This window comes from Perognathus longimembris, chromosome 8 (genome assembly GCF_023159225.1).
Source record: "Perognathus longimembris pacificus isolate PPM17 chromosome 8, ASM2315922v1, whole genome shotgun sequence".
NCBI classification, from domain to species: Eukaryota; Metazoa; Chordata; class Mammalia; order Rodentia; family Heteromyidae; genus Perognathus; species Perognathus longimembris.
In genome coordinates, this window is record NC_063168.1 from 48,477,786 (window position 1) to 48,503,743 (window position 25,958).

General features: G+C 34.2%; 1 protein-coding gene across 2 annotated transcripts in view; it reads left to right on the forward strand.

Annotated features, from left to right (window-relative positions):
* The window catches only part of Lrpprc (leucine rich pentatricopeptide repeat containing), a 93,888-nt gene that overhangs the window by 31,506 nt on the left and 36,424 nt on the right, over window positions 1-25,958 (forward strand). Inside the window, exons 13-25 of one of the 2 annotated variants that reach the window (XM_048353017.1) lie at window positions 584-677; window positions 4,033-4,099; window positions 8,549-8,576; window positions 10,422-10,479; window positions 11,513-11,619; window positions 11,845-11,922; window positions 12,242-12,286; window positions 12,617-12,733; window positions 13,719-13,849; window positions 14,775-14,860; window positions 16,196-16,403; window positions 23,975-24,099; window positions 25,010-25,116. In XM_048353017.1, coding sequence (XP_048208974.1) covers window positions 584-677; window positions 4,033-4,099; window positions 8,549-8,576; window positions 10,422-10,479; window positions 11,513-11,619; window positions 11,845-11,922; window positions 12,242-12,286; window positions 12,617-12,733; window positions 13,719-13,849; window positions 14,775-14,860; window positions 16,196-16,403; window positions 23,975-24,099; window positions 25,010-25,116 — 1,251 coding nt within the window. The remainder of the gene's footprint in view (window positions 1-583; window positions 678-4,032; window positions 4,100-8,548; window positions 8,577-10,421; window positions 10,480-11,512; window positions 11,620-11,844; window positions 11,923-12,241; window positions 12,287-12,616; window positions 12,734-13,718; window positions 13,850-14,774; window positions 14,861-16,195; window positions 16,404-23,974; window positions 24,100-25,009; window positions 25,117-25,958) is intronic. The other variant, XM_048353018.1, reaches the window with a different exon arrangement.

Below are 25,958 nucleotides of genomic sequence, written 5' to 3' on the forward strand. Positions count from 1 at the left end.
CAGTGTCTTCCATAATAAATAGTGAGTTACTTGCACAACCTCCCACTCCTCCCCCAAATCCCACCACTCCACTATATCGGTTCTGTTTGAGAAAACATTTGATATACAATTCCGTTTTAAAGTTTTGATTAGAATTCAGTTATTGAGCCAATGTATAGTGTTTAAAAATGATTTTAAGATGCTTAAAAATGAGCTATGGCTCAAGTGGTAGAGAGCTAGCCTTGAGCAAAAGAAGCTCAAGGATAGTGCCCATGCCCTAAATCAAGCCCTAGGACTAGAAAAACAAAACAAAAAAGATTATCAGAGAATATAGTGATTTTTTTTTTTTTTTGCCAGTCCTGGGGCTTGAACTCAGGGCCTCAGTACTATCCCTGGCTTCTTTCTGCTCAAGGCTTTGCACTCTGCCAATTTGAGCCACAGCGCCACTTCTGGCCTTTTCTTCTTCGTGTATGCGAGACAAGCATTCTTGCCACTAGGCCATATTCCCAGCTCTGGTGATTGTATATTTGAAAGATAGTAAATTTGAATGGCTTGTCAGAATATTAATGAAGCCTATTATTGATAGATATGCTTTTATCCATAGGAAAATGAATGTCTACCTAAAAGTAACACTTTTTCTCAAGCTGAAATTCGAAGTGAAGCAATAAATGGGAACTTAGACCTCATCCTATCATTTTGTAAGTATTCAGCATTAGCAGTCACTTGACTGGTGTTGATTTAAGTTATTACTAAGGGCGTGCAGGATCGTTCTTGAAAGGCAAACAAAGGTTTTGTTAAGTCAGGCTAACAAGGGGGCTGGGGATATGGCCTAGTGGCAAGAGTGCTTGCCTCGTATACATGAGACCCTGGGTTCAATTCCCCAGCACCACATATACAGAAAAAAATGGCCAGAAGTGGTGCTGTGGCTCAAGTGGCAGAGTGCTAGCCTTGAGCAAAAAGAAGCCAGGGACAGTGCTCAGGCCCTGGACTGGCCAAAAAAAAAATCAGACTAACAAGAAAATTCAGACTGTTTTGGAGATAACCTAATGTTAATGTGTAGGTTGGGTTTGGGGATCCTGAAAACTTGGAAAGCATTTTATGAAAATTAGGTGAGATACTGTTTTTGAAAATGTTCTAAACTAGATCTATTTGTCATGACCTTACATCTCATGAAGCCATATCCTAGACTTTCTTAATATTGACACAGCAAATATTTACCTACATGTAAAAATGCAATAAAATACAATATCCTGTTAATAAATTCACCTCCAGTTATAGATGAAGAAAGGCATAGTGAGGTTAAATGAAACAAGATCTCCCGACTTTAATTTTTTTCTTTTAACCATATCCCATTTTACTTTTAGTGCGTTATTAAATAAAACATTCCTTAAAGCATTCACATTGAACACATCCATGTTAACTTGACATGTTTTCAGGTCTTGTGAAAAATCCTTCATTTAAAACCAGACCACACAGAGAGCAGCTTTTAGCTCCTTAAAAATTAAAAATTGTGCTGGGCACTAGTGGCTCATGAGTGTAATTCTAGCCACTCAGAAGGCTGAGATCTGAGTATCATGGTTTGAAGCCAAGCCAGATAGGAAAGTCTGTGAGATTTTTTTTTTTTTGGCCAGTCCTGGGCCTTGGACTCAGGGCCTGAGCCCCTCCCTGGCTTCTTCCCGCTCAAGGCTAGCACTCTGCCACCTGAGCCACAGCGCCCCTTCTGGCTATTTTCCATATATGTGGTGCTGGGGAATCGAACCGAGAGCCTCATGTGTAGGAGGCAAGCACTCTTGCCACTAGGCCATATTCCCAGCCCTTTGAGATTCTTATCTCCAGTAAACTGTTAGGAAAACCAAAAGTGGAGCTGTGGCTCAAGTGTTAGAATACTAGCCTTTAGCAAAAAGATCTCAGGGATCGTGCACAGGCCTTGAGTTCAAGGCCCAGGACCAGCAAAAAAAAAAAGGTAGGCTTTGATGAATGTATATTCAGTTTGTATAGGTGGATATTTTGCAATTGCCAGATTATTTGGTATTGATAGCCTGGTTAATGTTATTAAAAATACTTCATTAACTAAGAATAGTATTCTGTGGAAAAGGCAGAGTGTCCAGTATGAAAAGTGGTGATTGTAAGAGGCATAGTTGTTTGAGTCAGAGGTTGGGATTAATGCTGGCTGTTGAGTGTATTGATTTGCTTTCCACTCTGTATAATGCTTAGATTTTCATACTGACAAAATGAAAACAGAAGCATTAGCTGAGAAGTCTAGGCTTATAAGGTGCATCCCCAAGAGCTGCCTTTCCCTTTCATCATGCCATCCATTGCACTTTATTGTGGGCCTCTATTCCAGACTTGGTTTTTGTTGCTACGGAAACTAGATGCTTTATGTCAGCAGCCTTCCTGAGGCTGAATTGTTTCTGACCACCTTTTGGGGGGGGGGGGGGGAACTTGTCAGGATTCTGTGAAATACTATTTTGAATAGTATAAAATACATTTTCAAGAGGTTGTTTATTAAATTTGAAAAAGAGAAATGCCTGGTACTGTAAGACTAAAGGATATTTGAACTGACTCCTGTCATTCCTGATTCCCTTGATTTTATGTCTTTGAAGAGCAGTTCTATAATAGCTAGTATTTGCTTTATGCAGCTTTAGATATGTATTTTTTTCACAAAGAGTGAATGAGGAAGGTTGGATGGATTATCTTCATCAAATTTGTGGGTACTTGGGTATATCCTCCCTCTTTTATTTGTGAGCATGCAAATTAATTTGGTCAATCAAAATGAAAGGTTATGGAAAGGCATTGTGCTGGTGTTGACCTTCAGATTCCTTGACTGCAAGTCATTTTTAAACAATGACTTAGATTTTCATATATTGTAATACCACTAGGAAACTTAAGCTCTTCAAGTATGTGGCAGTCCATTTAAACAATTCTCATAGGGGTGGGTATTGTTACTCCTTAACAGATCCAAGTAAATCTTTCAAGTAAAGGAGTCTTAAGAAATGAAGCCAAGTATCTTAAGCTTAAGCGCCACCCAAACTTATATATTGTCTTTAGAATTTGCCTTTGCTTCTGAATTTCTCCTTCTCATTCCACTTAGCTTGTTTGTATCATTCAAAAGTCACATTATATTGGCAAAATTAAATTAGTATATCAATAATTAAATTAAATTAAATAATTAAATTAAATTAGTATATCAATAACATGATGCCATTGTAATACATTTGCCAGGAAAAGTAAATTCAAGAGGTCTACAGGGATCTCATTTACCCTTTCCCAGTTGTGACAAGGGATATACAAAGAAGAATCAGTATCAGGCCTGTATTTTAATTACAAATCAGCACTGAAACATTCAAAGTTGTTGAGTTGTCAAAATGAGGAGTATTAAAATTTCAAGTTGTCTCTCTTGTGTTAATAATACATACAGGCCATTGATCCTGGTGAAAAATGGAATGATAAAGTGTGAATACTTCAACAGAACAAAGTCTTCCCTTAGAAAAGAACTTTCTCTTCTGTCTTTAAAGGACAGTTGTTTTTTTCATCGTTTTTCTGTATTGTCACCGTGTCTAATAACAGTCTGTTATATGTACTAAGTATGATATATTAGTAATTGCCATTTGTCAAAAAGAATTGTTGCAATAGAAATTCATTAGAAAATGAAGTAAAGTTCTTGAGGATGTTTTTATTGCAAATTTTTTACTATATTATTTAATTTTGTGTGAAAACATTTTTTAAATTTTCTAATTGAAAAGCTACCAAGTGCTATCAAGCCAGACACCAGTGGCTTATGCCTGTAATCGGTGACATCTTAGAATTATGGTTTGAAGCTAGCCTTTAGAGGAAAGTCTATGAGACTTTTAATCTCTAGTAAACTAAGAAGGCTGCAAGTGGAGCTGTGTCTCAGGTGGTAGAGTGCTAGCCTTGAGCAAAAGAAGCTCAAAGACAGTGCCTAGGCCCCAGGACAGGCACCCCCCCCAAAAAAAAAAAAAGTGTTGCCAAATCAGTTAGTAGTTTGTTTATTGTTTGGTCTAAGGGTTTTTTGATGGGCATTTTCTTTTGCAGTGGAATCCAATACATTGCCTTTCTCATTCAATTCTCTGAGAAGCAGCCTAATTCTAGGATTTAGAAGGTAAGATTATGTATATACATAGTATAGAGGTATAGAAGGTAAGAGTATAGAAGGTAAGATTATGATGTATATACATCTTTTTTGGCTGGCTATGGACTTATTACCTATTATTACCTTTTAATCTGTTGCATGGAAAGAGATAGTCATCCTTATAAGTAGCTTCCTGTTTTATTTGTCCTATTCTAAGTAGTTGAATTGCTTTTATATCACCTTTTTCCAAGATTCTGTTACTAGAAAAAAATTCCTGTTCAGAATTGGCAAGTTATAGATAAATTTGCATGTACTTCGTTTATTTTTTGAACACTTAAATTACATGATGTTCATTCAGTGTAGTACTACCACCTCTGTGTTTAAGGAATGTTAGTGCTTTATTTTTTAATACCCAAAGCAGATTAACTTTTTAAAGAAAAGTTTATTTATTCCATAGTTGTAGAGATTCAGAGGTGTAGTGCTGGTGTTGACTCAACTCTGTTTAGGGCTCTCCTGCCTGTACCACATCACGGCAGATCATATACCACAGTGGAAATGACTGGGCAGCAGAGATCACCTCACAAAACAGCAAGCCAGGATTGGGCTCTGTCTTACCAACTCCTTCTGGAAAGATCCTTGGGGGTCCTAGGAGAATCGTAATCCCTTCCCAAGTCATGTCCTCAGTGATATAAGGACCTTCCATTGGACCCTACCTCCTGACATTGCCATACTGAAGACCCAGCTTCCAATATATAAACCTTTGGGGGACAGATTCAGACCATATTTTAGCACTCGCCACTTTTGTTATTTTGAAACTATTTGAAGAAAAATTGAAAGCAGTAAATGAATCACACAAACAATTATGTCATACCATAATTTGCTAACTTATCCTCTCATACTGTCTTGTTCTACACAAACACATACATACCCTTTTTTTCTTTTTTGTTAAACTACTTAAAGTTGTAGACATGACATAGGATCTTTTAGAATATAAATCAAGTATTTGGATCATATGATGGGGAAAAAAATGACAAGTGATACAGGCTGTCGTATACCTTGCTGATTTAATGTGTAGTAAATGTGTTTGGTGTCCTGTTTCACTGTTTAATTTTGTGCCATCTGTTACACTGCCCAGTGACTTCTGTGCTGGCCTTTTCATAATCAGGAAAAAAATGAACTACTAGAGCAATACTTTTTTACAAATCACATAAACTTCTGATTCATGGATGGAATTTTAAGATGAGGCAGCTAATCTAAGTAGACAAGACCCTGTTTACAGCAACTATATTCATTTCACAATGTATCTGTAATTATTTTCCACCAAGATCTTAGAAAAACAGGGCTCAGCTACAAGATCTGGACCTTCCTTAGCATTTTTCAAGCCTGACCAAAGCTTAACAAAGTAGATATGTACCTGTATTCAAAATGTTTTATTTTTTTGAGATAGAGCCTCACTATGTAGTCCAGGTTGGCCTTGAATTCCCACCTCAGCCTCTAGAGGACTTGGATTATAGGCATATGCCATTATGCTTTCTCAGAGAGCATATTCTTTTAGGGCATTTTTTGTGTGTGGAGGTGTGCCAGTCCTGGGGCTTGAACTCAGGGTCTGGGTACTGACCCTGAAATTTTTTTACTCAAGGATAGAGTTCTATCACTTCAGCCCCAGCTCCACTTTCCGCTTTTTGGTGGTTCCATTGGAGGTAAGAGTCTTGTGGACTTTTCTGCCTGGGCTGTCTTTGATCCATGATCCTCAAGATCTCAGCCTCCTGAGTATGTGCTGGCTTCTTAAGTGGTTCTCTGGTACTAGGTTTTCCTCCTTGTACTGGGGCCTAGGAACAAAAGAGCAGTCATAGAGCTTATGTATGTTTCCCTTCTTTCAGACATTGCTCTCCTACTGGCTATGGTTCAATACCTGCAATCATTGTTTCTAAGTTTTACTTGTTTGAAGTGGTAGACAAATCTAGTCCCTGTTATATTCCACCGTTACTTCTTGAGCTAATTAAGAATAAGACGATGTGACAGAGGTCTTCCAGACCACTTGACTATATGAACAATCTATTCATATGATGCTGCCTCACACGCGCGCACACACACACACACACTATATATAAAACCCCATCCAGACCACTTGACTATATGAACAATCTATTCATATGATGCTGCCTCACACATGCGCGCGCACACACACACACACATTATATATAAACCCATAGTCACCCTTATATTACCACCTTTATGTTATAAGACTCTTGACAAAATTAGCAGCAATTGAGACGAAGTTTTTTTTTTCTTTTGGCCAGTCCTGGGCCTTGAACTCAGGGCCTGAGCACTGACTGTCCCTGGCTTCCTTTTGCTCAAGGCTAGCACTCTGCCACTTGAGCCACAGCGCCACTTCTGGCCGTTTTCTGTATGTGTGGTGCTGGGGAATTGAACCCAGGGTTTCATGTATACAAGGCAAGCTCTCTTGCCACTAGGCCATATCCCCAGCCCGAGACAAAGTTTTCAAAGGGCTCTAGGATATAAAAAAGTGATTTTTTTTTTTTTTTTTGCCAGACTTGCTACTTAATACTGTGTTCTTTGGGGGCATTTGCAAGCCCATTGATTTTTTTTCCTACTTTTCCTTGTTCTTACATGGGGTTGGAGTCTGCAGGATAATTTTTTTTTTTTCAATTTAAGTTCCTTATAGTCTTTACTGTGTCTTCCTCTGCCTGTGTAGTATTTTATCCTAATACCTTGAAGCCTCACTGATTTTTTTTCCACTGACTTTTTTGACCAAAGAGACAAAACAAAAAATCGAAACTCCCGTTAGGTAGATGGCTTAAATAAAAACTCTTGTAATAGTTGAACAATATGTCTCTATATCCTAAAAATATGATTTTTAACATCAGTTTCTATAATTTGATTATTGTGAGAATGTTATATAAGTGGAATCCTACAGGATGTCATCTTTTACCTTTTTTTTCTAACTTGGTATAATGTCCTTGAAGTCCCTTCAAGTTGTGGCACGCATCTGTAGTTTATTTGGGATATATTTTTAGGGTAAAAATAGGTGCTCTATTACCAACTGTACCAAAACATTCCACTCAAAAGCCTCTAAATTTTTGTGACTCTAGCTGTTTTCATTGTAAAATTAGCAAGAAAACAGTTTTTGTCATTAAACTTAAAAACATATTTTCTAGACATCAAGTATTTAAAACTTACAGGTTAATATAAAATCATCGTTCATTTTCCTTTGTTTTTTCTGTTTATGTGGTGCTGAGGTTTCGAACCCAGGGCTTCATGTGTGCTAGGCTGGCACTTTATCACTAGGCCACACTCCCAGCCCTCATTTTCCTTTATTTCTGAATATTTATAATTTTTCTACATTTTAACCAGGCAAAATTGGTTCAGCTATTTTTCTCACATTCTTTGAAATTATTTACAGTTTTCAGAAAATTATAAGTACATGATAAGAAACTTAATGTACGGTAATCACCCAGCTTCTGGCCTTTTAGCATTTTATGTACATTTATCCATCTATCAGTTTATGTAAACAAAATGGTAAAGGATCATATGTTATGATCCTTTTTTTTTTTTGCCAGTCCTAGGGCTTGAACTCAGGGCCTGAGCACTGCCCCTGGCTTCTTTTGCTCAAGGCTAGCGCTCTACCTCTTGAGCCACAGCGCCACTTCTGGATTTTTCTATATATGTGGTGCTGGGGAGTCGAACCCAGGGCTTTACGCATGCTAGGCAAGCACTCTACCAGTAGGCCACATCCCCAGCCCATATGTCATGATCCTTAACTCTTCTTAGCTAACAATTCATTTTGTAATCTATCCATTTGTCTTTTTTTTTTTAAAGCATTTTATCCTTTTTGTATAGAATCCAGCTTAGGAATGGATGTTAGTTGTTCCTTTTTTAAAGTTTTCTATAATCTACGAACAGTTCTTCAGTTTTTTTATGACATTAACATTGTTTGAGACTATAGGTTAGGTATTTTATAGAATGTTCCTAGTAATGGTCCCCCCTGATTCAGGGCTTCAGGTTTATCCCTATTGGAGTATCACATTGGTGATAGACTTGTTTTTTTTCCCAAGAATCACATCCAAAGACACACTGTATATCTCATTGATGATACTATTTTTATTTTCCCAGGTATTCCATTTCTACATTATAAGCTTGTTATTTTTTCCTATTACAGCTAGTCTATGGGCAGATACTTGGAGACCATATAGATGTTCCTACTCTGTCAAGCTTGAACTCCCAATAGTTTGCAGATTTTCTTTTAATCCTAACCTGACTCTTATTTTGAAGAATCACAAGTAGATGAGAGTAACTAGTTCTAAATTACCTTATCGTAATCATTCAGCTTGATTTTGCACACACTTACTTACTTGATAAAGGCTTTGAGCTGTATGTTATATAATTGTAAGTGCATTTTAACTTAAAATGTTTTTTAAGCCTCTTGAGTTTATTTTAATCCTTTGCTGCCCCCTGCAGGTCTGTGAATGTAGATCTTTGGAGCAAGGTGAGTACTTCTAATACTGCAAGTCATAAGGCAAATCAATTAAGAGCAAACATTTTAATAGCTTCATACATTATTTACTTTTATAAGTAAATAGATTTAGAATCTCAAAATTGGTAGTGTGAAAATAGCAGAAAATTTGTTACAGAAGTCTTGACTTGGTCCTAAATTCTTTCTCAGATTTTTAATTAAGATATTTGACCTTACATTTTATTTTATTTTCTAAATACAAACATATACACATATTTCTGTGTTTTATACAAATGGTAGACCAACTTTATAATGCTGCCTTTTCAGGAATTTAATTGGCTTTATGCAGAAAGAACAGTGAGTTGAATAAAAGATTTTCAGCTTAATCAGAATGTATATTTACTGAAATTTCCAATTAAAAATTTTTGTCTGTTTTTTAGAATGTTGGAATTTGAACCTATAGCCTTACACATTCTTTGCAAGTATTTTTCTACTCAGCTTTATCTCCAACCAACAATATTTTTTAAGATCTAAATTTCATTTCAGTTCTGTTTTTAGTGTTATTTAGAGTGCCATTTAAACTGTTCACTCAATTCTAATATGCATTTATACCTAAAAGTATTAGTTATGACCAAACAGATATTTTCATTGCTTTATTAATAAATATATCAATGTTCAGAATTGGCATTTTGTATGGACTTCTTACAACTGATGTATAGTTACAGTTTGTTAGAAATTATTATCTTTGTGTATTTTGACTAAAAGGCAGTTTGTAGGGGATGACTGTTTTGTTTTTCTTCTGTACAATTTTTGTTTCTATCTTAACTATTTTTTTGAATTGCCATTAAATGAAGCATGATTTTCATGGTGGCATATAATCAGTTTTGCCTAACAGAAGAGAGTACAGTTTCAGTTCCTTACTCTTATGATTTGTTCTAGCCCTTTTTAAAAAGCATGTAAGGTCAGTTAAATTACAGTCTCCACATAAAGTTCAGAATTCTTAACCCATATCATTTTGGACAGCTACTATATGTTTCTATTCTGACTTCAGCCTCAGGGTCTATATAGTCAAGTACTGTGTTCTGAGTTACTAGTCAGCAATATAGGCTGTGTAGCAATTTCAATCATAAAATGAATGTTAGAATTTTTTAAATTAAAAATTTGCTGGTAGAATTAATATTTGAACATCTTTTAATAATGTTGTGAATGCAATTGATAAGAATCCACGGAATAAAGTAACTTAAAACTTTTTCCCTTTTTTGTTTTAGTACCACTAAAATGAACAGAAAAATGTCTTTGAATAACAAAAAGCTACAAGTTATTTACCTGTCCATTATATTTTACTTTGTTCATTTAACCAGAAAACACTGGGACACATTAGGTGGCCCATGCCTGTTAACCCAGCTCTCAGGAGGCTGAGGCAGAATGGAGAGCTTATATCCAGCCTGGGCTACATATCTAGATCCTGTCTCCAAAAAAACCTAAATAAGTCAAGGAAAGGAGTACGCTGGTCTAATTTCAATGAAACTAAAAATAGTGTGATAGCAAGTAATATTGGTTCATAATTTCTGTATGCTATTTGTTGTTTATAAGAATTAATTTAAAATGATATACAAATATCACTTTAGAGCCTTTCCTTGTGACATTTCATAAAACATTTCAGTTTTCCTTCAATGTGGGTTTGGTTTTATTTTTAGAAGACAAACCTATTATTTAAAAACAAAACAATCTGCTGGGTGGGTGGGGGTGGTGTTGGATTACTGTGATATAGAATAATACCTTACTGGAGAGAGGTTTTATTTCAAGAATTCAATTTCAGATTGTATTTGTTCTTGTGTGCTTCTCTTGCTGCAATGCACGAATTTTCTGTCTTACCAGATAACAGAGTTGTTGTACAAGGATGAACGTTATTGCCAGGAGCCTCCAGGACCAACGGGTAGCGTTTCAATTTCGATGATTGTAACTTATCCACAAATCCATTCTTCTGTGTAATGATGGGCTAGAAGGATTACAGCAGTAAACACTTCTCTTTTGAAAGTGAAATTTGAAAACATTTGATTATAAATCTTTATATTGGTAACCTTATTTTGAGATTTATGAGGTATTTTGTTTTATTACAATTATTTTTATAAGGTAGAATTGGAATAGTTATTCTTTTAAAGTATAAAGGAAATGTTTCGTACAGAATTTATAAAAATAAGCTTAAAATAAGTTAATGTGTTTGTTATTTTAATGTAGAGCAGGAAAAATCTTGTAAGTTCCCAACTTAAATATAATTCATTATTCAGAAAGCATTTCAGCACATAATGGTTTTCATTTGTTTCATAATACAGCGTGGCATATGTAGTTTGCCATAGGAAGTTACTTTTCTGAAAGTTCAGCTCTCCTATCCTAGGCATAGGTCCTATACATTTCATGCTTGAATGCTTAAGAAAATTACTGTTGTTACAAAACATCCTTTTTAATCTTGGATTTTCATTGGCTAATAGGCAGCTCTCCATGGGATTACTGTATCTGCTTATTAAAATTATTTAACTTTCTATACTCCATATTTAACAATCCTTTCTAATTTTATGTATTTTCCCTAATGTCCACACAAAGGAGTATAGAAATGTGTAAAGACATTTATTTATTCTCACTATTTGTGCTTTGGACAGGAGAGGAATATAAGGCCTTAGGCAGGACCACTTCTGTCACAGAATGGTGGAAAAAAATAGATTGAAGTAAGATTCAGTACTGAAAAGCTGTCACTCGGTCTGAAAATAATTAATATTCCTTTCACTCACCAGTTAGATATGTGCTCCCAAACCACATAATCTCTATGCCTCAGTGATCATTGTTGCCATTTCAGAGCCTCTCATCAGGGTGACATCTCACACCAAAATGATTTCTTATAAATTAATCTTGATAACATGACAGTCTCAGTAATTTTAGTGGAATGCTTTCTCTCTATTTTTTTTTTTCCACAGAAGCTGTTGGCTATTTTCTTTATAACTTGATTGACAGCATGAGTGACTCAGAGGTACAGGCCAAGGAGGAGCATTTGAGACAATACTTCCATCAGCTGAAGGAGATGGTACCATTTCATTTTTTGCTACATAATGCCTGTTCTTTCTGACATGTATCTATTAGATTTGAAATTGCAGCTTTTAAGTACAACCAGACCACTTCTCAATGACATGCAAGAGTTGGAGACTTAAATTATGTCTGAGATAATCTCTGTTAGACAAATTTTTATTTGGTTGTTGAAATCTCAGGGTTTTCTTTTTTTTTCTCCCCCGTCTCCTATCCTCTCATACAGAACATAAAAATTCCTGAAAATATCTACAGAGGCATTCGTAATCTACTGGATAGCTACCATGTTCCTGAATTGATTAAGGTGTGTGCAAATAATAAACTTTATGAAGTGCTTATTTATAAAAGCTTGTTAAAACTTTAAGTGTGATCCTTTTGGCCAAATTTTTTATTCAGTGATATTGAAATAGTAAAGTAAATCTTTCATTGATTTTGATAAAAGCTGTTTATGTATTAAAATATTAATTGCAATGGCTAATAGTCATTTCTGCACAATTTTAGGAAGGTGTCAGTAAAATGAGGTGTAGAACTTTGAAAACTTGGCTTTTGATATTTTATAATATATTTTTTCATATAATTCATATGTTTCCTAATTCTGTGCTAATTTTAAATCCCAATTTTAGGATATTAAGTTGTTGGTTGATAGAGAGAAGATAGATTCTCAAAAAGTAAGTTGTTTTTGAGTGGTTCTACATTATTATAATGATGGTGCTTATTGAGAATTCTGGGCTGTGTCATAAAACCAGTGGTTCCTAACATTTTTATCACTTATATACTTAAAAGAAATTGGTAAATTTCATTCCTCAACTCAGAAAAGTAAACAAATCTAGGAAGTCTGCTTATATTGCTGGGGTGTTCAGGAATCCCTGCAGATCATCCTGGATTATCAGATATCATTTAAGATTAGAAAGACAGAAATGAAAAGTAAATTCAGAGGGTAGAGAGACAAGGTTTCATTTTATAGTAAAATGTTTCTTTTTTTCTTTCCACCTTTGTAGCAGACTTCACAACTTACATCATCTGATTTAGAGTCTATACTTGAACAACAGAAAGCTAAAAATCAACCTATAGGAGATACCCTAAGGCAACTAATACTAATGCTCTGTTCAGAAGAGGTAACATTTAAAAAAATATTTCAAATTTTCTCTTTGGGTGAAATAGTCTCTATATATCATGGTAAGCAAATCCAGTGTGCTATTTATTATTTTTACAATTGATTATTGCTTGAAAACAATGCAATTAGGTGAAAGGTTAACTAATTTCAGCTACACCTTGAATGGCATGTTTTCAGGTTGCTGTAGTTTGTTTATGATAATCTGCAAAGTGAATGATAGTAACAGCCGTGATAGGTTTATCATACATGCCAAATGTCCTTTCAAGCCATGGTGCTGGTCTCTTATATCTAGATTGTCAAGCAACTGATACATGCAGCAGTCATTTGCAAGTCAAATATTACTAGGTTGTTAATGCAGGGATTGAAATTCCATTTTCCTCCTGGAAAAAAGCTCTTTCTAAGATAAAGGGTCTCTTGCCTCCTTTCAGCAGGCGTCCAGCTGTACTTGGTGTTCATTTCAGTGTGTGTCTGCAATTTGTGGGATATCACTCGACTTTTTTAGTTCAGTATGATTCTATCTTAAGTCTGTGGTCTTAAGGAGAAAAAATCCAATATAACTAACTTTCAGATAGCTCAGCACTATTATATTACATTCCTAAAGATTTCATAATACTTGACTCAGTAAACTTGACAAACTTTTAAATGATATATATTTCCACATGTGGAAAGTACATTGTCAGAAGAAGCTGATTTGAGAAATAATTAATCTGGAAATCTTTTTAAACATATGATACATAAACCTAAAGCATCAAGTTAGATGTAAATAGTCTGTTTCGTGTTACAAATAGCAGTCTTTTAAGCCGTGTGTAGTGTGTGTGTGTGTGTGTGTGTGTGTGCTTTTTTAAAGAAGGATGAATACAAATACCAAAGGGGTAGGGTAAAATTTATAGTATATCAAAGTATCAATAACCTTTTCTAAACTCAACATTAAAACGGACATTTTTTTACATTAGTTTTCTTCTTTTTCACTTCAATCTTTATTTTAGAATATGGAAAAAGCTCTTGAATTGAAAGAAAAATATGAATCAGACATGGTTATTGGTGGTTATGCAGCTTTAATAAATTTGTGCTGTCGACATGATAATGCAGAAGATGCATTGAGCTTGAAACAACAATTGTAAGTACCTTGGTACCAAAACAAGTCATCATCATTTATGGTTACATAGAACTTGATGGATCACCTAGACTGAATATTACTGTCACACACAGTTAAAAAAAATTTTTTTTGCTGTCATTGTTTTTAAAAGTTTTGTGATATAAGGCTCTTTGACTTGTTTTCAGCAAAGTGTATTTTTTTTACTTAGTAAGACATTCTAGTCTTCAGACCAACGTTTTTCTCCATTGGCTGTACATTTGCTTATCACAACAGTGCTATTTTATGTGCCTTGATAATGTTTAATTTTTGATATTGTAGTGTAAACAAGCTTCTATCCATTTCTCAGGTATCTTTGATTTCCCATCCTGACAGATTTATCAGATAAAATCATTTTGGGTTGAGTATTTCATTGTTGACATTGAAGGCTAGGGTCACCTTAAGGTATCATGAAGCCAAGGCATTTCTTCCTTAGTATCTTCTGTAGATGGAGTAAGGTAGTATATATGTAGTGTTAGATATTTACTTCTGTAGTTACTCAGAATGTAGTTGTATATGTTTTTTGTTTTTTGGTTTTTTTTGGCCAGTCCTGGGCCTTGGACTCAGGGCCTGAGCACTGTCCCTGGCTTCCTTTTTGCTCAAGGCTAGCACTCTGCCACTTGAGCCACAGCGCCACTTCTGGCCGTTTTCTGTATATGTGGTGCTGGGGAATCGAACCTAGGGCCTCATGTATACGAGGCAGGCTCTCTTGCCACTAGGCCATATCCCCAGCCCCAGAATGTAGTTGTATATGAATAGATAGATACATAGCTTCAGAAATAAGTGCAGAATAGAAGTCAGTGTGAATAACATCTCAGGTCTTCTGATGAGCTTTTGGAAAGCAATAAAATGGCTATTGTCCATTTTGTTTATTGACTTTTAACACAGTATAATTGGTTTTATTTTATAGTGATCGCTTAGATTCTTCTGCAGTCCTTGACACTAACAAGTATATTGGCCTTGTAAAAGTATTGGGAAAGCATGGCAAGCTCCAAGGTAGGCATTGGCACATAAGGGAAAAATATGATGCAAGTATTTGCCACTGCAATATGTGAATTGATATTAATGGTATATCATGTTCTACAAAGCACTTGAACACTTTGCATACAAATTTGCATGTGAATCCAACTGGAGCTGCATGGACAGTGTAGGCCATTAGTTTTAATGGATTGGCAAGCTTGTCATTTACATTTGCACAGCTCAGTGCTTTTTGCATTTCTGCAGCTAGTTTTTATTAGCATTGCTGTTTGGATTGAGTTTGAAGATCATGACTTATGGCACAATTTGCTTATATGCCTCCACTAATGGCTTTATTTTTGCTTAAGAAGATCTGAAGGCTGAACATAAAACCTGTAAACATAACCTGATAATATAGGAATATTAAGATTTTTATTTAGAAATTCATGAGGAAAGCATAGCTAATTATATAGTGAATTTGCCTGCTCTAATTTTGTTGTTGAGATAACGCTAAACCTGATTGCACTTGATAATATATTCTTAATATTTGCTTGTTTCTTAACTTCCCCATTTGGCTTTATTTTGAAACTCCTTTTTTAGCTTTCATCTTTTTTAAGAAAAGACTTGAATTTTGTTATAGGGAAAATATGCAAGAGAAATACTTTCTTTGAACATAGAAATTTTTCCTAGGAAGCTTTTCTGATACTGAAAAATCTTTGTAAAGATCAGCCTGCTTTTTAAAAATCACTTTGTGTAAAGTGGTCAAAACATTTTGTCTGTATAATAATTAAGAAAAACATCATCAAAATGCACTTATTCCATATCCTAAAATGTTTGTTTCTGCCTTCCTAATGAAGCTTAATGAATCTAATGTATTAACATGCAGTCTTTTGGAAAGCTTTCATTGGCTCTGCCTGGCTAATTAGTATCGACATAGCAAACAGGCCCTATCGGTATCAGACCATTAGTCTGGCTGTATATACAGTGTAAACACATCTTTATTATCTGGCCTCCTGACAAGCCATCTGCTGAAGAAACAATGGTGTGATTTAGCAGATGTTAGCTCTGAACGATAAAAGCATCCATTTAGGAGGATCTTACAGCTATAGGGCAGACCATACAGGGTTATGTGGTGCAAAGTGGGCACACAGTCCCTATCTATAATTTGTAGTCAAAGTTGCAGGGAAATGATAAAACCATGCTATTGTGGATTTATAATTGTAGTCTCGTTTAGAAATGCAAGTAGTAATTAACTTGAAATCGGCATTATACACTAGAATTTACATTCCTGCTGGGCTTGAAATGCTGTTTTAATAGCAGTTTGTTTTCCCTACATGAAATTACCTAAGGGTCTTTTGTGTTACTTCATTGTAGATGCTATTAACATTCTAAAGGAGATGAAAGAGAAGGATGTTCTTATCAAAGATGCAACTGTCTTGTCCTTTTTCCACATCCTAAATGGCGCAGCTTTAAGAGGTGAAGTTGAAACAGTAAAACAGTTGCATGAAGCCATCGTGACTCTAGGGTTAGCAAAACCATCTACCAGCCTAGGTTTTCCATTGGTCACTGTACACCTGGAAAAGTAAGTCAATTGAATTTTGAATTTCGAATGTTGGTGTTTAAAGAATTAATCTAATCACTTTTAGATTAAACTTTGTGAATACTCTGGTGATGTAGAAGCCTCAGGAGTCATTTACCAAAGAATAAAAGGACTTAAGACCTGGACTAAGTGACTAAAATTATCATCAGCCCTGTGGCTCTGCCACTTCTCAATGGAATAAATGGTCTTTGGTGATTTTTTTTGGGGGGGGGGGGCATCTGATGTTATTAGATGAAATTAAATCTAGTTTTTTAGCTTAATTAGTGCTAATTATTAATAAATATAAGAAAGAAGGATCCGTTGGGATTTTAAAATAGTGTTCATGACTATTACTCACATAATGAGTATAGAAACATCTCTCAGTGCTCCTAATCTCCACGTGGCATTTTAATCACATATACCAGTACAGTTATCCTAGCTTTGAAGAATATTGGAAATGTATCATCTGTGCTGTTGATTTACTGGGTCTGAAATTTTTTCATTTGAAATGCTTTTGTTGATGCTCAGAGTATTATTTTCAGAACAAATCATAAAATCAATCTATTCTTTTGTAATGAGTGGAATATTTTAGTAAAGTGATTAGCACTGTTTTTTCCTTTTGATTTTATTTTTGTTTTCTGTTTGCCTTTTGATATCCTTCATCTTCTTTATCACCTTTCCATGCTTAATATTGTTTGTAATCTGTTTACTTTGTAACTAGGATTTTTCAATTTTAGTAGGTATATCCTGTCAATTCCAAGAGAAAAATAAAGTCTTCTTCATTAGTATTGTCTGTAGATGGAATGATGAAGTATATGTGTAGTGCACATGCACCCAGCATCATTTCCTTGCTTACCAACTCTTAACCTCCACAAGCCCAGCATTACATCCTTTTACCAAACTAGTGGCTCATAGACAGTTACTGTGTTACTGAATTCTTGTATTCACAGACAACTTCATATAAAATCCTATAATTATAATGTTTCCTACTGGATGTTTTTCGGTTATTTAAAAGACCCATCTCTGCAAATTGCATGTGAAACTCTTGCACAGGGATTTGGAAGAAATGGGCCCAGTGCCCAGAAGAATTAGGGCCTCCTACACCACTGGGCAAAAATAAAATAATTGACAAAATAAAGCAGTGTTAGAAAAATATATTACAAACAGAAATACTTTAAAATATAGAGACGATCTGAAATTTTTCCAAAATAAGTCTGCAGATGGGGCTCATAAACCAAAGAGAACTTACAGGAAAATGGAAGCAGCGTGTTAACCTGAATCGGGCTCTCTGCTTTTGATAATTTAAAATAGTCAGATATTTGTATCTCAAGTAGATTTGGCTGTCTTTGAGAGCTATGCTAAGGAAATGTAAATTAGCATCTTTTCTTTTCTGATGTCTTGCTACTCTACAGTACTTGCAAAAATTTCTACCATCTATTTTTATTAGCCTATAGTTTTTGGTTTGGTTTTGTTTTCCTTTGTCTTCTTCTTATTATTATTTATTTATTTATTTTGCTATCTTTACTTTGCAGAGACAGTCTCCATAACAAGTTCTTTCAGTTTGATCTGTTGTAACACAAGGGTTATTCAACTGTTTTTTAAGAGTTATGGAAATAGTAAAAGGAGACAAAGGAAATTTTGTATTTACCGAATTACAAAAACAGTGATAACAATTCTTTGGGAATAAAGCACTGACATGGAAGTTTTTATTCAATTGTTTTGTCTATCTGAGAGAAGACAACTAATTAATTCAGATTCTTGACAAGTACTAGGCTTAACTATACTACCCTGTCCAAAAGTCGACGTGTATTTGATAAGATTAAATATGTTCAATCTTCAGTAGTGATCATGCAGGTATGAGCTCATCTATGGTTGTTTGAACTTAGGATAAAATTATGATAAGTATTTCAGAACGTAGTAATTTTGAAACAAACCTATGAAATTGGAGTTCCTTAGAAAGATAATCTTTAATATTCTGTGGGTCTTAGCTTTTAAATGGACTTTCCTACCATGGATAAAACAAAAGAAATAGTAGTATGTGTTCTTTGGATAATGGAAAAAATGCTAGTGGGTTTAGAAATAGTGCATTTTGTTTCTATTCACTTACTAAGGGAAATCCAAAACAGTGACAGGTTTATAACATTGTAAAGGAGTTAATTAACTTTTTTCTGTATTACCAAAATGATAATGCTTGCATTGAACAGAAAGTAAATATTTCAGGGTTAAACTACTTTTTTATGCTATATATTACATTGTAATCTAAGCCATTTATCTACATGGAGTTCAACTGTGTTATTTTAAAGATTTTCTCTTATAACCTATATTTTTAAATTTATATAATAAAATCATGCCTGATCAGGATGATGATAGAAACCCTTCATGTTTAGGAAGAAAGAAATGCTTTAAAAGGGGTTAGAAGAGTTTTTTATTCATGTGATGGTAAGGAAATGGAATTAATAAAATCTGAGCCATAATATTTGAAAGCATAAACATTTGTATGATGCAGTTTCAGACTCACTTTATAGTGGATCCATTTTTGGTTTCATTGCATGTGAAAAATATCTAAAGCTGTTTAACTGGATTATACTAGTACAAATGATCAAAGTAGCTTTAATTTCTGCTTTCCATTAAGGATTTTTCTGCATGTCCTGATTCATGCTATAATCTGTATCTGAACATATGCATTTCATTTAGTGCATCACAGACTTTGTGTATATAATCTTCCCAGGACCCTTGCTAAATCAATCTGGGTTCTTCATAAATATCACATCTTCTCTAAAATGAACCTGTAAGCAATATAACTTTTAAAACTGATTACAATACTTTTGTATGTTATGTAAGTAGAAAATATGCTTTAAAAATGCTGCTTATTCTGTCATACACACTCCCCTTCAATTTTAGCATCTTCATTTGTAGTGGATACTTTTATTATTTATAGGAATGCTTGCCTTCTAGAATAAAACTCTTTATGTGCTGAAAGGAAATTAAGGAGGTTTGGCTCTTTTACTCCATTATTGCAATTAAGAATTTAGCATCATCAGTGCCAAAGGACAAAAAGTGTTTCATTTGCCCTAGGGGGACAGGACAGTGATAAGATGATTTTTCGTCAAGGATCATTGGGTCGTAATTAAGTTACATTCATGGCTATTGCTTTTTGAAGGATGATTGGTAAATGACAGGCTTCATGTGCTTAGTACGGACAGTGTGCTGTAAGGTTTTTTCTCCCTCTGTCAGAAAATCCTGTTGAGTCTGATAATGTAAATGTGGCATTTTATTCTGAACAAAAGAGCAGGGAAATGAGCTATCTTGTCTAATCATTCAGTTGTTTAACACCGACTTCCAGTTTAGACTCAATTGGCTGGAAAGCACTTGACATGTGAAGTTAGTGCTGTTCGGAACGCATGTTTGAGTAAATTTTAAAGTAAGTGACAGCTAAATTGTACCTAGGGAAATTACAAAGCCTTCAACACAGTTAATTTTTTTGGGAGGATTAGTTGTAATTGCAATACCAGTCTCCTTGAAGATTCTTCATTTATAGATGATGAACGAGAAAAAAAACGTTTAGTTTTTTTAAGGGCTGGTTCTCTTAGAATCATTTTTGTGAAGATGATAGTTTCTCTTGAATTGATTTCTCCTGTACTAAACTGCAGACATATAGAATAGTCTGTTTTTAGAGTGTTAAGTTTGTTTTTTGTTTTTTTAATTTTAAACTTTGTGCCCCCACAGCTCCACTTTTCTCTAATTTCAGAGTTGAGAGCTTTTCAGTCAGTAAGTCCTTTAGATAAATTGCCACTTCACTAAATAACACTTTATGAATAATGTTGAAGCACTTTATTCCAATTAAAAATCAATATTTGTCATCTTTTTTTGTTGCTTAAATTAAGTATCTGCTCTGAATTGAAAAGGTATTTTCTACAAATACTAGGAAGACTAAGTTAAAATCTACAGATAGGTGAATAGACAATTGTCACTGGTCATTGTAGTGTAATTATTCAGCATTATATGGAATACATGTATGGTTTTTACATTTATATGCATTGACAAGTTTGACTTCCTTTCAGATTGGTGGATACTTCATATGAATGTATAAATGTATGTCCAGTAGATTTACATCATACTTGGCATTTGTTTTTATGTCGTTTATATTACACTATATTTTAGTTTGATAGTATAGATTAAACCAAAGGGGCAACAGACTCATTGTAAGACTTTCATATGTCTTTTTGATGTTTCTCTAAATAATAATGAAAAATTAACAAATTATGGTAGTTTTTATATATTCACCTTTCCTTAAAAGTGAATTGTAGAGTCTAGGATGAATTTTGGTATGGGCCATTTGAATCCTCTGTTGCATAAAATAAAGCTTTCAGGTTTTCAAAATTATTTGCTGGGCCTATGTACATGTGTATTTATTTAAAATTTAGAATTATCAAATTACATTTTTTTCCTAGCTTTGCTTTTATTTTTTAAGGTCACATAATTTTGGTAAAGCTTACATTTTTTTTTTATTTGGATCAGTCAAAATGTTGCTTTTTAAAAGTGATTGCTTCTCATTAATGCATATGGTTTTCGTAAAAATTTGTGTAGGTCATTAGATTTTTTTTTTTGTGTGTGTGTGTGTGTGTGTGTGTAGGTAGTCTGGAATTTTAAAATGCCCTGACAGGAAAAATAAAGAGGAAGCAAATACAAAGCCCTGAGTTTAAGCCCCACTAACACCAAAAAGTAAAATAAATTAAGAAAAAGCAAAAGTCTCAGAAGATATTTTTATTTTTATGTATATAATCAAGTTTTTATGGAAGAATTAGTGTATTGATATGATTTCAAAGGATTCAGTTTTTATTTTCAAGTAATTCTAAGTCATTTGTTATATGCAAAGTGTACTAAAGAAATTGTAGATAACTTTAGGTCACAGAAGCTAGAAATATACTTATTGGCAATGTGTTGTCCCACATTTTGTCTCAAAAGCATTTTCTTCCTTTTTTCTTTGATATTTTTCTACTCTTACTGAATTCATCCTCCTTAATAAAAGTGATGATTTTATCTGCTGGCGTGATGCATGTTAGCTGATGAACCTAATCAGCACAGTGTTAAAACTGGGAGGGAAGCCAAAGGTCCCGAGTTCAGCCATTGTGATAATCTGCCTTTCATCACCACTTCTGGGTGTCTTAGAGTTAGACATAATACTTGTGAGATGCAATTGAAATACAGAGTCCTATGACTATCCATACTTGCATAAGCAATGTGAATGTTAGATTTCTTTCATAGTTTTTATTTATATACCTAAGAGTTCAGGATTTTGTAGGAAAGATTATGGATGGCATAATTGCACAAGGAATGTGAATTTTTACCACCAGTCAGAATGTGAGAAAGAGACAAAAGAACGAATTATTTCATTTCTATCTCTAATATATTTTGTAAGGAGTGTTATATTGAAGATTTAGTTCATTTGTTGAAAGCACTCTGAGCAATAACATTGGTATTTAAAATTACTAACAAAAGTCAATTATTTTACATTTTTCTGTTCTCTGCTTTTTTTTTTTTTCTGATCATGTGTAACCTTCAGGAACATATATTTGGAGACCAAGGACTATTAACATGTCTCCTTGATTGACAGAACAATTATTCATTCATTTATTGATAGCTTTAACCTAATATATAGGGGAAATACAATTGAGACAATACGAGTTTAGTTTGAGAATTGATCTCTGTGAAAGCAAATCTTGCCAGTTATGGGGGAAAAAAATCAGTGCATGTTGTTTTTACTTTTAAAAGTGCCTTAATAGTTTTCCATGAAGTGTGGTATTGTAGAAAGGCAATAAATGAACCTGTATCTGAGGCAAGGGAAAATACTGATTATATAAAGCTTTATATCATATGTGGTAGCTACTATAGCATTTTTCTTGTATGACAGTAATCTAGCCTGCAACATCTACTTGCAGTTTCGAAATTAACCTGCAATTTAGTCTTCACCCCAATGACAAAAATTCAAATGACTCTGTGGGGTGCCAGAAGATGCCTGTAAACAGGGCTTCTTAAGGGATAAGGTAAAGTTCCCTTAGGATAGGCTTGTTTCCATGATATCAGTAGTGTGGCAGTGAAATCAATACTTCTTTGTAGCACTTTATTTCTTTAGTTCTTCTTAAACTTGTAATTTAGATAAAACAGTAATCTAATCTAGGGCAACATAACATTTGTATAATGGCCAAAATGTTAAAGCTTTAACCAGAAATTTAAAAAAAAAATTTTTTTTCCTTTTGAAAACTGTTGCATAAGAGAATTTACATTCTCTACAAAGATTGTCACCAATTCTCACAAGTTTGTATTTTGGGTCTGTTTCTTTTTTTTTTTTTTTTTTTTTTTTTTCATGATTTAAAATCAGAGGGGGGAAAATTTATTAATGAAGAAAAAAGAAAGTGGGAGAAAGTGTTTATGTGGAGTGTTGTAGATAGACATTGTAAATATGCAGATAACCTGGAATTAAGATGGAAAGTTATTCAATTTAAAATAGATACAGAGACCAACAACTTTCTCCATGTCTCTCATGGCCCATGTATTACTCATAGCAACTGTGCTCCATTGTCTATTCTCATTTCCCAGCCAGCTACCTTTTCTATGGTCTTCACATATTTCATTATGTTTCCAGCTTATCATACATGCCCTGGCTCCCGTCTGCCTGGGTCTGTTTCTAACTGTGTTCTTTTAAAAATATATTTCACATAATCTTTTCAAAATCTTTTCTTATACCAAATTGTACCATGTATTGGCTGGTGCAAACAATAGTGCTTTTCCTAGAGTATAATAAATGTTTTGAACTGGATGTAGGAAGTCAGGGATCTGCTGCCTGGCCCTTTCTCTGTGTACTTACTAGCTCTATGCAAATCAGTCAATCTCTGGTTGCCTCAACTTCCTTTTTTCTCTAAAAAATAAGTGAATGTTTCAAAGAGAATTATGTTATAATCTATAGCTCTCCAGGGTCTTAAATAATTTCTGTCACTCTTGCTTTCCTTTTAAAGGGAGGAAAAGTGCTTTTGAGGACCTACAGAAAGTATTTGGAATATATTTGTGTGTATTATATGTATATTAATATTTAGAATGTATTTAGATAAAAGCCTTGTACCAGGAGATGCTTTTTTAAAGTTTATACTCTTAACAAAACAAAAAATAGTTTAGGAATACCATAATTTTTACAGTAGTCATTTCTTGAATGCCTCAAACCTGAGGCTATTTCCTACTTAGCTAGTAAGGAAAAAAATACTATGGTAAAAGTCATAAAGTGCTTATAAATTCCTTCATAGTTTTTGACAGACAATTAATAATGTTGCCTAAATCTGGAGTTGTAGAGACCTATGAAAGCACATAGGTACTTGGAAAAAGTATTTGACAGATGTCCTTGTTTTTTAGAAATCACATACTCATAGGGAAACTGTTGTTTTATTTTGGTATTTTGGTTTCCTACCCTTAAGCTCAATTGCTTCAATTTCGATTGGTCATTTTACATCTCTTTAAACTGACTGAGAGTATATACTGAATTTAGATATCCTTTATTCATTGCTGATTATTTTTATTTTTCCAAGGGATGACCTACCTGCTGCTCTTGAAACTATCATTGACTGCCATACAAAGTATAAAATATTACCCAGGATTCATGATGTCTTATGTAAATTGATAGAGAAAGGCGAGACTGATCTAATCCAGAAAGGTTAGTTACCTTCAGATATCTTAATTATTCTTTTTTCTTCTTGCATGTCTAAGATGAATGTAGTGTTTTGGAGAAACAATTTAACAGAAGGCAAGCCCATGCAGAAAAACTGTTAAAATTCTGAATTGAATGTTATAAGTCCTTGATTTTTTTTTTTTGGTGGAAACAGTGTATATGTATAATTAGCCAACTGGACTCAGTTTAGATGATTCCAATTTTGTTGGCAACATCTAAAGCATCCTAATTAAGTACTTGATTTTTTTTTTTTTTTTTTTTTTTTGGCCAGTCCTGGGCCTTGGACTCCGGGCCTGAGCACTGTCCCTGGCTTCTTCCCGCTCAAGGCTAGCACTCCGCCACTTGAGCCACAGCGCCGCTTCTGGCCGTTTTCTGTATATGTGGTGCTGGGGAATCGAACCTAGGGCCTCGTGTATCCCAGGCAGGCACTCTTGCCACTAGGCTATATCCCCAGCCCTTGATTTTTAATGATTTCTTTTTTGGGGGAAAAAAAGACTCTTATGCTTCTTGATTTGCCTTTGTAGCAGGATTTTTTTTTTAACCTTTACCACTTCTCTTTAAAACTCATCCAAATATATGTATGCCATGGTTACTTAAGGTATATGGCAGAAAATAAATAGAAATTATCTTTGAAGTTATTTATTTAGGAGGTGCTAGGGTTTAAAGTCAGAGTGCCGTGCTTGCTAGGTAAGTGTTCTATCACTTGAGCCACACCACTAGTCTAGTAGTTCTTGTGGTTTTTGGGTTTTTTTTAAAATATGTTTGTCTAGAACCTCATCTACTTTATTTTTCTTTATATATATATATATATATATATATATATATATATATATATATATTCCTATGTATGTGTGAATGCATAATCATACTTTTTTTTCTTTTTTCTCCTATCTAGCAATGGACTTTGTGAGCCAAGAGCAAGGTGAAATGTCCATGCTGTATGACCTCTTCTTTGCCTTCCTGCAAACAGGAAATTACAAAGAGGCCAAGAAGATCATTGAGGTAATTTTTTTTTTAAACTACAATATCCTAATGGTACACCTATTTAGATTCTTATTAGGATATTTTTAACCTTTAATTACACTTGGTCTGATTCATGTTAATAGGATTCAATCTCAATAATGGGTAGGGAGACTTGTCCAGCTTTTTTACTGTATATAATTACAGTTCAGAAGAGGCAGGCTGGTTGTATATCAAATTTTTCCCTTACTTTGTTGAATTTACTATTGTATATCAAAATGATATTTGCATATTAAATCTTGCATTGTGGAACAATTAAATTAAACAGGCATTCCTGGGTATAAAGTTGCTAATCCTCTTTGCCAAAGAATTCTTTGTTCTTAAAAGCAGTAGAATTTAATTTGCTGCAGACCATGCTCAGTTTTATTTGTAATGCTTGTCTATAAGTTAATCAGCCAAACAAGTGCCGTCTGCAACTGTTTGGCATTTAATTTAATTTTTTTTCCTTCTGCTATGGTAAGCAGCTTATGGGAAATGGTAGGTGACAAAACCTGGCCCATTTAGGATTAGTATATTTTATCTAAGCTTTACTGAAATTTTTCTTACCAGAATTGAGAAGGCAAAGAACAGCTATAAAGTTTGTCCAAATCCTAATTTTACTATTAAACAATTCTTTGTCTATTGAGAAAATAAAACATTTTTACAAGAAGTAGATTCATTTCATTCTAACACTTAGGCTGAGACAGGACCATCATGAGTTTAAGACCTGACCTACAGTAATACCTTGTAATACCTTGTCTAAAAAAAGAAAAAAATATGGTATTAAAACTGTTTACTTGCAAATACACATGTAATCACATTTCTTTCATATCATGTATCCGCAT